The sequence below is a fragment of the Benincasa hispida genome, chromosome 3 (genome assembly GCF_027475165.1).
Source record: "Benincasa hispida cultivar pf3 chromosome 3, pf3_genome.v1.1, whole genome shotgun sequence".
Taxonomy (NCBI): Eukaryota; Viridiplantae; Streptophyta; class Magnoliopsida; order Cucurbitales; family Cucurbitaceae; genus Benincasa; species Benincasa hispida.
Genome location: NC_143480.1, coordinates 76932087 through 76944569, shown reverse-complemented (window position 1 = coordinate 76944569; position 12483 = coordinate 76932087). Strand labels below are relative to the sequence as shown.

At 35.6% G+C, this 12483-nt stretch overlaps 1 protein-coding gene across 1 annotated transcript; it reads left to right on the top strand.

Moving 5' to 3' along the window:
* Positions 1–555: 555 nt before the first annotated feature.
* LOC120073840 (uncharacterized) lies at positions 556–11392 on the top strand. Its single transcript, XM_039026713.2, has 9 exons — positions 556–1151; positions 2006–2146; positions 3486–3866; positions 5179–5283; positions 8265–8405; positions 8489–8692; positions 9234–9326; positions 9489–9600; positions 10999–11392. The coding sequence occupies exons 1-9, from the start codon at positions 663–665 to the stop codon at positions 11040–11042; spliced, it is 1710 nt and encodes a 569-aa protein (XP_038882641.1). The 5' UTR covers positions 556–662; the 3' UTR covers positions 11043–11392.
* The last annotated feature ends 1091 nt before the right edge of the window (positions 11393–12483 follow it).

Below are 12483 nucleotides of genomic sequence, written 5' to 3'. Positions count from 1 at the left end.
CATATGATTCCCCATATTAGGCTAAAATAGAGTTTATCAACTTTGTCTTCTATTCCTAATTTTTCCTCAAAATTGGTAATAACCCAAACCCACTTAATATAAATTTAAAATAGAAAAATGAGTATAGATTGATTGACATAAAACTTATACCATCCATATTGAAGTTAGATCTTTGATTTCACCGTTTATTGCCAAATGAAAAAAATACAACATTAAAAACCAAAATGAGCCTAAGTTAGGGTGTACTTGATTTAAGTTTTCAAAGGTTTAATTTTGAAAATAAATTATTTTTAAAGAAAGTGTTTGATAATTCTTTAAAATAACCTTTTGAAATATTTTTATAGTATATTTTAAACTATTTTTTTTTATTAAAAGTGTTTAAATAAAAATGATTTTTTTTAAAAAATATATTTTTTTCTTGATCAATCAAAACACGATATTGAACTAAAATGTTAACTTTGACTGGAATAGCATGCTTTGGGTCATGACATTCCCGAGAACGAATCAAAGATAGCCACGTGTATACAAACGGTGGATCGTGCTGCAGGGAATCCCAACACATCCCTTCTCCTTTGGTTATTGATCTCTGAAAGGATCTGCCATCTTCACAAAGCTCTGTGTTGCGCTTCACTCGCTCTCTCTCTCTCTGTTTCTCCATCGCCATGACCGAACCCACTGACCAATCTTCGTCACCCTCTTCCTCATTGCCACCTAAAGATCCAATCTCTCTGATCCATCCCCGTCGTGAGCCCTTTGAACATGGCCTCCTCCCCATTCCCAAGCTCATCTTCTCCGACCCCATCCAAACCCTAATCCCACTCAAGCAAAAGCTCCTCCAATCTTCTTCCCCCTCCCACCGCCTCAACTCTTCCGCCATTTCCGAGTCCCTCCAGATCTCCATTGACCATGCTCGCCTCGTCCTCGACACCCTAGCTTCCGTTCTCCACTCCGACTCCGACCCCCTCGTCAATGCTACTCCTGATGATGTCGACTCTTTTGGCGTTGATGTTCTTGATCTCCTTCTCTTTTTGTATATTCAGTCTTACAAGAGACTGCTCCCGCGATCGCATAAGGATTCCGCTGCTGTCGCTGATGTCTGGCCTTCCACTTCTGCTTTCGATGGCTACTTGTCCGCCCTTTCGCCCTTGCAGGTTACTTTTTATCTCTCTGGGGTTGCTGATATTTGATTGGCGGGGATAACTTTATTGTTGAGAGTTCAGTTGTTTGTTCGATATGATGTTTTTTCTTTTTTTTTTGCGTCTTTGGTGGTTTCTGGATTGGTAGTGAATGAGGGTAACGAATTCGATATAATGCATGCAAAGTATAATGTAATGTGGTGGGAATTAAGAGCTTCAGTTTACTGGATTAATGTGTTTAATTTAGTTAACTCAGAATATTTAGTACTTTCATTTATAGGTTACCTGTTTGGTGCTTGGTTACAATGGTTTGCGGGTTAACTGTAGAAAATTGTTTCCTTAACAGACTGGTTTCATTTTCCTCTATTGGGTTAGAGTGTTTTTTTCCCTTTCTGAAGTAGGTTTCACTTTTAACTTGTTTGCTGAACCAGAAATTGAATTGCTTTCAACCATCGATGGTCAATTGAGTAGACCTTGTTTTGGTTTTCATGAGCCCCATGGGCTTGAATTTTCTAGATAATGACACTAATGTTTTCTGGTGATTAATGTTTTTCTGGACAGGGCTCTTTTTAGTATCATTAGTTTTTCTTGGTTCTGCTGAGTTTTTCTTGTTGACAGTAATACTTCTGCACTGTAGAAATAGTGCTTCCTCTCTCTTTCCATCCATACGAGCTGGTGTTTAGATGTGCAAAGTAACTGAGGAAGTTGATTGTTCACTTTTAGATGCTTTACCATTCCAGTTCACTGTCCTGCACATTTTTGAGAATTATCTCTTTATTCCTGTATGGTAGAAATGTTTACAGAACATTAATCACTTTATTACCAGTGTACTGCTAAAATTAGCTCATATTTCTTCCATTACACTGCAGCTTGTGCGCAGCAATAGCCGTCGATTCATGCCATCACAGGCTGATGAAGAGGCTCACCAGTTATCATATTTACAAAAGCACTTGGCCAACATTCTCTCTCTCTTGGCAGAGACTGTAGACGGGGAAGGAGAGGAATCTTTGGTTAGTAATTTGGCTACTACTCTCACATTAGCAAAATCTATTTGTTATTTTAATGTTTTTCCTTTGTTATTTTTTTAAAATTAGAAATCTACTATGATGAAGCAGGATAAATCAGAAAAATAAATACTGGTGTTTGATTGAATTAATTGTAACCCTTCACCTGCATTTTAATTTATGTCATGTGTCTTTTTTTTATTGGTTTTGATTTTTCCAACCAATTTTCCCTTCAATGAGCACAGAACTGTATTGTAATCTGTAAGCTATCTCTAAATCAAAAGGAATATGGTAATCTAACTGTTTCGAAATTCAGTTAGTTTACTGCTATTGCATTGTGGTCAAGAAATATACTTTTGTGCGCCCTGCAGATAGGCATGTAGTATTTCACTCTTACAGTTGTACTTGAGTGGCCTCATCAATGCAATTATTAGTTGAACTTACTCATGCACTTGTGAGGCTGAAAGATTGCTTTGATATTTGGTGGGGTCATCCTAGAATTCCTTGGTAATCCGCAAGATTATGACGTGTATATTGGGGGGGATACAATGGAAAAAATGTGATGAAGCTTTAACTATACTAAGTTCTAATCGTCATTTTTGGTTGTGCTGTGTCAATATTTTTGTAGTTTTTTTAATGTGTTTATCCATGATTTGGTCGTGTCTACCATGGGTTGTCTTAATATTTTGCATTTGGCTTATTTAAATGTGCTAAAACTTTGAGGCATTTTCTATGTACTTGCAGTTGACTTCTTTTATAAGTTATAGGCGCCAAAATACTTTATAGCTGACTGACTCCAATCGATTTAGACTATTATTTATACACAAGAATTTAGAAAAAAAATTGGCCTCATTATTTGCAATTTTGCATGCATGTTAACTCCTGATGCCTTTGCTAGTTTGTATTTTCTCACTACTGATCTTAAAAATTTTGTAATGTTAGGGTGAATTTTTATTTGTTTATTATAGCTGATCTACTTGAAAATAGTCTACCATCTTGATGTTTTGTGACAGGTATGCTATTAGAGTATTATTAGGATATTGAGGGTATAGTAGTTCTTAGAGAAGAGAGATGTTAAAGATTTGATATAAATAGAGGGGGTGACAAAAGGGGGGGGGGGGGTGGGGTGGGGGAGACAATTTTTTTGGTTCAGTGAATTAGGGATCCAGATTTGGAGTGATCTCTACAGGGTGAGTCCAAGTACCTCGAAATATTTGGTTTTTGTCGTAATTTTTCATCCATTATATTTCAATATGGTTTGATTCTGTTTTATTTCCTACCATTTTGCTTTCACTTACAAGTTTCAAAATATCTTGTTCTTTGCTAACTGGATGCAATCTTGTAGGTTTTATCTGTGGAAAGATTTGAGCACCTTGGGTTTTTGGTTCATTTTGGTGATAAGGGATCTGATGGAATTCAACTGAGCCAACATGCTCCATTTTTCGCTAACTCAGATCCTGATATGCCAGCTGTTCCTGTGCCAGCAGCTCAAGTGCTGGACTGGATTTTGCAAAACATCGCGTCCTCTTTAGAAAATATTTCAGAGAGAGCTTCTCTTAAAGAAAATGGGCCATCTGGTTCATCAGACCCAGATGTTGCTATGGCTGATGCATCCACAAGTTCAGTCAATAAGACTAGCATCAGCAGGGGTCCTAGTTATATTGAGGGAATTTCTAAGTCTTCACTTGTGAAGCAGGCATCTGATCTCAAAGGTTCTTCTGTGAAGGTTTGTCATTGTATTGATTTGTTGCTGCTGTTTAATAATAATCTGGTGTAGTAGCTTAGTGTCTGTATTGTTATTTTATTTTCAAGTGAGTATTGATCACTGGATCTGTTATTCTTTTACTTCTGAGCATATGGCTTGTGATGTGTTGACAAGTAGATTCAGATGTGGCCACAATGGGCCATATTATTTGTGAAGGTTTCATGTTTACTTGATAGTTGTTAATTCCAGGCATTCTACTTGTTCCCCACTTATATCTTCTGGGAAAAAAACCAATCTCCAAGCTCTCTTCATTATATATGGGAAGTAGTAATGCCTTATGAAACATATATCCTTTGTTTTAGGTAGAGAATCTATTTCCAAACTCTTTTCATCTTATATGGGAGAGTAGTAATGGCCTGTCAAACGTAGATACTTTATTTGAGGCAGAGAATCTATGTCGGTCACGTATTGGACACGAATATGTTCATATGATGCTTTGGGCATGTGTCGGATATGCTAATTTGCATACCCATTTCTTTTTTAATTTTTAGATACACGTATCTTAATAAAAGATACTAAGGGACACACTGGAAATTTTCCTCTCAATCTTTGTGCAGATTTTTAATGTTTAGATAAAAGAAAAATAGAGGAAAGGAAAGGAATGAGAAAAACAATGAAAACGAAGTTACCCTAAAACTACTCCAGCCCCCCTCACTTCTTTCTGCCGTTCTGCATACTAAGCCCACCCAAACATCAAGAATGTTGAATGGTGACACGAACAGCAAGCATTCCTCCTCAGTCCACACCTCAAGCGACAGCAAGCGTATCTCCTCTCCATCTTTCTTTGCCATTAGTCAGCCTTGCCATCGCTGTTCACAGTTTGTTCTTTTTTGTTTACTTAATCCTTTTTATCAAACTTGGTTGGTTTCAGGTTAAAGTTCAATTTAATTCAGATTTAAAAGTATGTCCAGGTAAATTAATAATTTTCATGAAATGTGTTCAATTTGTATTGTATTTTGTGCTATTGTCAATTAACTTGACATTTCTGCTTTTATCTTTATGTTAAATTTACACATCCTAAATGAAACATAACAAAATAATGCAATCACAATGTATTTGCATCCCAGATTTTTATACTATTGTCAAATCTATCTTTTTAGATTTGAAGTAATTTGCCAATGATCTTTATTTGTTTTACTGATGTCTGAGAATGATTGTTTGATTTGATTTGGTTCTCTCTATTTAAGTATAAAAAGCAGTTTGATCCAAGAGAGTTATTCTGCTGTGCTTGCGAAATTGAACTTTATTTTTAATATATTAATTGTGCTCACAGGTGCTTAACAGCCATGAATCTGTCATTTACATATTAGCACCTTTGAGATATGCCACAATATATGGATGTTCTGATACTACCATTGTACTTGGAGCAGTTGGAAAGGTAATAATTAGTAGTAGTTTCATTTTGCTATTGGATGCTGTTTGTTGATTGTGTATGTATAATATTGTGTGGAGAGCTGTATCATTGTTTTCATTAATGAACAGATGGAAAACATATTTTGTTGGTTTGAATTTGATTATGCACTAGGTGAGTTATGTGATTCTGGCCTCTATTTAGACTGAGTTTGGCATGCTGCATGCCTTTCATTGAGGACAAGGGAACTCGTGAATATTTCCACAATGGTATGATATTGTTAATTTTGAGCATAAGCCTTTGTGACGTTGTTTTTGGCTCAAATCAAAGGCATTGTATGAAAGGCATTGTATCAATGGAGATACTGCCCTAACTTGTATTCCATCGATCTTCTCTCGTTAATATGGGATTTTGTTTGCACTCATAATGATTTTCTCTTTGAACCTAAGAAGCACGGACACGGATACGATAGGACATGACGATACGCCAATTTCTTAAATACTAGGACACGGACACGGTGATTCACTATTTTTTAATTATTTTTTTAGAATATATGTACATTTAACATAAGATACTAAATGAACTCCACTAAAAAAAAACATAAAATGTCTAACTGTCAAGTTAATATAAGAGTTTCAACTTTGAAGATAGAAAAAAAAATGAAAAAACAAATAGATTGGACCCCTGGTAAACGGCAGTCGCTTAATTATAAAACAGGTAAAAGGGTTTGCAGATGGAAGGGTAAACCGCATACTGATATGATAGTAGCTTAAAAGAATAAAATGGATGAGTAGGTAAAAGGCAGTGGCCAGTGGCTAAAAAAATAAAATGGTTTTTGAGGATGGATGGGTAAACAGTAGTAGGCAGTAGCTAAAGAAAAACATACTTGATATTTGATAATATCGATGGCAAGCAAAAACCAACAAGCAGTGTTGGCTTGGCAGCAACTTCTTCTCTGGTGTGGGAAGGCGTCGTTTGTGCTGCTGCTGCTTGTTTTTGCGAAGTGCAAGACAAGGTGGGGGATGATTTTTTTTTAATTTTTTTTTTTTTTAAATTTTTAGAAAAGAAAGTTAATGGGCTTTAAATTTGGGCCCAAATTTTAAACAACTTTCTTTATTTTTTTTCAGCATGTCCTTGAAGTGTTCACTGCATGTCCAAAATTTAAAAAAAAATAGGACACGCAAATTGGCATGTCGGACACGACACGTGTCCGGACAAATCCGTGTCCGACAAGTGTCTGATATTGATACCACCTCTAATATGAAGTGTCCGTGCTTCATAGATTTGAACAAAGTGCCTCTCGAATATCTCCTCGAATCATTCATTCACTTATGAAAGCTTGATTTTATCCAAGCTAATGACACTCAGGTAGAACACAACCATGGATGTTTGGTGTCGACTACTATTGCACTCTTTATCCCACCCCTTGAACAAAGATATATCCTTCATATTAGTCTACCAAACTTGTTAGGATTACTCTTCATCTTTTTATCAATCTACTCGACTTTGATATTAATCTACTTGCTTGCCACTTGAGCACTTTTGTATCCAATCTAGGGATTCATCCACAACTCCTTATGACTGTAAGGCTTCAATATTTATTTGTTCAAACTTTGAGGTTTTGTTGGCATAGTTAGGTTTAGACCATGACTTTATACCACCTGTTGAGAATAAAAGAAGCCATTCATATTGCTACGTTTGTGTATAAAATTGTCCACTTTGAGTAGGAACTCTCTTGGTTTTTTTTTTTTAATTTTAAATTTTGTGTGTGTGTGTGTGTGAGTGTGTTTCACCCAAAGAGTCTCATACGAATTGAGATAATTGTCATTCACTTATGTTCCATAGTTCTCTCCCTTAGCCAATATAGAAATTGTTTGCCTTCCTATCACCTATTAGTTTAAACACAAAAGTGGTTTAAATAAAAGAAATTATATGTTTGTATTTTCTTTTAATGATTGTACTCACTAGTCTGTTTGGTTGAACTGCATCCAAAACAAATTCTATAAATTTCAAATCACTTGATAGTGATTTGAAAGTCACCATTGGTCAAAGCAATTTAAAATTAGATAAGGTTCTTAAGAAATGCTTTTAGTTCAATCTTATTTTTTATAAGTAAATTTTATTTGTTTATCACGCATGTAAATATATATATATATATAAAAGCACTTTAATCTGTCCAGAATCACTTAAACTATGCCAAAGATACACTTAGAATGCATCTCCAAAAATCCTCCCATTGTGACAGTACAATTGGTGCAAGTTCGATGCTAAGATCTGCCCAATCCACCCATTGCATAGTTGGAGGATCTTCTCACGAGCATTTTGAGTTGTTGGATGTTGTAAAATTCAATAGCTTTTGCTTTGCTAGCATACTCTCTCTATTCTTCTGCAATCATGTTTCTCATTTGATTCATGCCAACTGGAGTAGTTTGTAGTAAACTGTGGAGGCTACCATTAATGAAAAACATCTTTTGTGCTGAAGAGAGTCTACAAAAGGAAACTTCAATTGACATTAATTATAAAGGACATTTAAACACACTTGGGAGAGTAATTAAAAGCCAAAGGATTGTGGATGGGAATGTAAATGGGATCTTCTATTGGAGGATTTGATTTGGGTTTGAAGTGTTCAAGGTGGCATTATCCATCGTTTTTATATTATCTCGGATATCCATAGTTCCATGACTGGATTTTTCAGGCACTCTTGTATTACTCTTCGTGCATTTGACAGAAATGATATGCTATTTTTATTCTTACTCTAGACTCCTTTCAAATTAGACAAGTTTTGAAATCTCGTTATTGGGCTTCCATTTCTGTCATAATTTCATATCATCAATGAAATTGTTTCTTATAAAAAAATGCTATTATTATTTTTGTAAAATTTGCACGAGAGTAGAGGTTGGACTCTTGGTCCTCTTTTCTTGTTCATCCTACTTCACGTGGTTATTTATCTCCCCACGAGCTAAATAATCTGACCTTTTTTTAATAAATGTATTCTTTTTCTTTTTCAGGCTGTAAGAGTTGAACATTGTGAGCGAGTTCAGTTAATTACTGTTGCAAAAAGAGTCTGCATTGCAAACTGTCGAGAGTGTGTGTTCTTTTTGGGGGTAAATCAACGACCGCTGATTGTTGGGGATAATCACAAGTTGCAGGCGAGTTATTATTAATATTATTCATTAGAAAATAGGATTGCCTTAAATTTTCATTAAGTTGGACATTTTATATATCATTGCAGGTGGCACCGTATAATACATTTTACTCTCAATTGGGAGAACACATGAGTGAAGTTGGCATCGAGGCAGCTCTGAACAGATGGGATGAACCAATTGCCCTTGGGGTTGTAGATCCGCATGATTCATTATCTCATCCTGCGGGTGTCTCTGATGTACAAACTGAGACTGCTACATGTCTGGATCCTGACCAGTTCACAAATTTTTTGGTAGGCCTTCTATTCTTTTAGGGAGAAAAAAAGTTATGGTGGCAGTATTTTTATTTAATGTTTCATGCAGCCATTTGTTCGAGTTGTTTTGTTCTGTTCTTTTATGGATACTTCAGTGTGAAAGAAACATGAGGTTGTTTCAAGGCTGTGTGACTCTTGCCGTGAGGAGTTATAGGATCAAGTCAGACTGTGCTCTTCTGTTATGAAAATTTATACCAATTGGGAGTCCTTTTTGTTATCCCCATGGCTAGTTGGGGATATGTCATCTCCATTTTGTTATATCATCTCTTTTCTATTATTGATTTCGTTTGCTTCCTATCAAGTAATGAATAAATAAATGACACAAGACAAAGATCGTGTTTTCAACTTATGATGCAGCCTACCAGAGTAGGTATATTAAGATTCAAAATAGTATTATCTAGCACTGCGGTTTCCTATTAGGGTTGCATGGGTTTCTGCTCTTTTTTGTATGGATGGAAAAGATTGTCTTACATTTGTTTTAAATACATTTTTTCTAATGGTGCTCTATCTTCTGTTGCAGATTCCGAACTGGGTTTCTGGTGAATTTCCTGGAGCTTCTGACTGCAATCCATTCTCGTTGCCAGATGCTTATATGGCATCTCTTGAGAGGAATGTATGTCCAACAAAACTTGCTGATTAGATTTAAGCTTGCAATGGCATGTGCATGTTTGTCAAACAATTGTATTCAGCTTTTGAATGTCTTTATTTGAATTCATTTTAGATTTTGTTGGTTTCAATTACCTCATATAGTGGACTGATTACATTTTACCCTCAGAAAAAGACTTTGGGGGAAGTAAAGCAAATACTGAGAGAAACCCCCCTTGAAGAGAATCGGAAGCGAGAATTATCATCTGCACTTCATGTATACTTCAAAGATTGGCTATATGGTAATGATCTTCTCTTTTCTTTGCATGTACTTTATATATACACATAGAGGCTGTGATTGATTGAAGTCCATTTTTTATTATTTTAATTTAAAAGACTTGATTTGATTGCAAAGATGACCCGCTGATAGATGATTGATAACAGAGAAAAAAAATACAAATTAAAATCAAACGTTTTTGGGAAGAAGACTTCTTAAAAAAAAAAATTGATTTATTGAAAAGATTATAAAGTGCTTCACAAACCATACGGGGCTTAACAATTCCAACTTGAGTTAACCTTAAATATAAACAATTACATAAATAATTCAATAATCATCAAAATGTAGAATCTTAAAACACGTCTAGGTCTGTTTGGCTAGAATATCCTCACGATTAGTCAATGGTCCATTCAAAATCTTTAGTTCCCATCCTTCTCTTTCATCGACTAGGCTAAAAAACAGTCTAATATTGAACAATTTAAGTGGGCAAGATTTCTCCATCTTGATCTAGGTCCTGAATTTCATTCTTCTAAGCAGCAGGTATGTTGGGACGTTAACATGTGTGGATCCTTCTTTGACATGTTAACTGCAATATTTTTGTTCCCTCTTGTTGTGACTTTCTTGAACCAATAATATCTTCATTTCCTTATTCTAGCTTTGATAGTCCATGGTGCTATGTAGATAAAAAACAGACCCCCTTACATTTTTCATTGTAACTCAGCATCCATCTAATAACCTTTTGAATGAGGTCTCTCATATAGAGCTACTTTTGACTCACTCTGTGGCATCACTCTAGTACCTTGTTCTATATATTCTTTAGGTTGTAACTGTTTCCTTTGACGTGGAAAAGAGGTTGGCCCAAAATCATTTGCCCATCCGCAGCCTCTAATACTCTAGTACCTTGTTCTATATATTCTCGAAGTATTGAACTCGATCATATCTCATCCATTGGGGTTGCTGCCGTTGCACATTGCACATGGACCAATGATAGCTTTATCCTACGAACCAGCCTCTGCTTCCCTCTTCTAGTCTTCCTACCTCTATTTCTTCTTTCACTTGTAGCTTTAATATTTTTGAATCTGTTTCCATTTGGCATAGCAGTAGAGGATTTTCAGTACAAATTATATTCTATCAGCATGAGTTCTATTCAGCCATCCAATTATCTGCAGTAAAAGTAGAAGGGATTAAAGTTATCGAATTGAGTGGGGAAAGGACGAGTCTCTCAAATACCTGAGGTTGTCATATTGGATAAAAGGAGATATAACTAGACTGGCTAGATAACTAGGACAATAGATGTTTATCAATCCAAGGTTCTTTTGTAGTGATGAATATGGCTTCTCTTTTAACCTGCAATTGGTTGTGCATGTTTGTTAGCGCTACGCGATAGATAAATGGCTTATTTTGGTTGTCTTTGTTCCTGCAGCTTCCGGAAACATCCGTCAGCTTTACTGCTTGCAAGGTGACTAATTTATTTGGACTGGAAAAGTTGGGTTATACAGTCAAATATGATGGTGGTAAAAGCAGGGTTTTTCTTCTTCTTCTTCCCTTTTTTTTTTTTTTTAATTAAATGGTTTCTTTATTCAATTGTCAACTTAGTTGTTTCCGCCAATTCCTTTTTGGTTCTCTACTTGCTCTTAAGTACCCGAGAGCTAACCCTCTGGCACGTGGTGGGTGGGATCAGGAAAGAAAAAGGAAAAGAAAAAAAGAAAAAAAAAAAGAGAATTTGCTAATCTCAATTGTAATTCGTATGGGGAAAAAGAAACGAATAATGTCTCTGTAATATTTTTAATTTATCCCATGCTGCCTTTCTTCCTTCAGCTTTCTCTTATTGATTTTAAAGCTAACAGTTGAGTTTTGGTTGTGGATTGAGTCCCTACTTTTCTTTTTCTTCCCAAAATCCAATGGTATTGAGTTGTAATGTAGGCTCATGATACTGAGAATTTAGTTGATGAAAAGCATGCTTGCTTGTCTGTAAAATATAGTATGTATTATTGTGAGCACCGTTGTCACTGCTCATAATTCAACGAAGCAACCGTTTCTTTTTTCGATATCATTCAGGTTTAATCCCCATTATATCTTTTGAATGAGTTTACAATCCACTTTTTCTCTGTGCCATTAGAAAGGGGAAAAAGTCACCACCGTTCTAGGCAAATTTGATAATTTATGGTGCATGTTATACATACAATTTTAAAATCTAGATGATCTAGAGGGACAATTGCCTCGTCCTTTACTTTGTTTCAACCCTGCTTTATATTTATTGACAACTATTGTACATATATATATATTTTAGTACGAGAAGTAAATGACTAAAACTACAAGATTGGAGATTGAAATCTCCAATTTTTATGGTGGAAAGTCATTTCAATTATCGTTGAGCTATTTTTATTTTGGTATTTATTGAAAATTATTTAATGTTTTATATTTATAATATGGACTATATCCCTAGTCGTGGCCTTTCTCCACCTTTTGTACATATATTTTGTTTTTACGTTCATTTGTGATTTTTTAATATTTATTTTTTTAAAAAATTATAATGGGTTGATTCATGAAACCTTGTGAAGATTGGTTAATAGTTTGTCAATGTGATGTCAAATTTTTATTTTAGTGGTGGGGTGGGACATGTTGAGTGTCTGAAGAGCTCATAAGGGCTAACAGGAGGTTAGTTAGGACGTGTGTCCATATGTTGACACGCGGATAGGTGCACGAAAAACTAAAAGAAAGATAGCATGACATAGGGCACAACGTTGGTAGGAGGCCCAGATGATGTGCTAAGGGTAAGCACAACACTCGGTGCGTAGGGGGGCACATGAGTGTCAAGGTGACGCTTATGGGGTTAAATGGCATGCAACCAACTAAATGGGTGAGCGGCTAGCTAAATTGGTGGCAAGGTAGGGGTAATTATTCATGA

Bases quoted from the DNA above. Each gene is read 5' to 3' on its own strand.
- LOC120073840 (XM_039026713.2), top strand. From the start codon at position 663: ATGACCGAACCCACTGACCAATCTTCGTCACCCTCTTCCTCATTGCCA. The intron at 3,867-5,178 runs GTTTGTCATTGT...TTGTGCTCACAG, and splicing joins TCAAAGGTTCTTCTGTGAAG to GTGCTTAACAGCCATGAATC. The intron at 9,601-10,998 runs GTAATGATCTTC...TTGTTCCTGCAG, and splicing joins CTTCAAAGATTGGCTATATG to CTTCCGGAAACATCCGTCAG.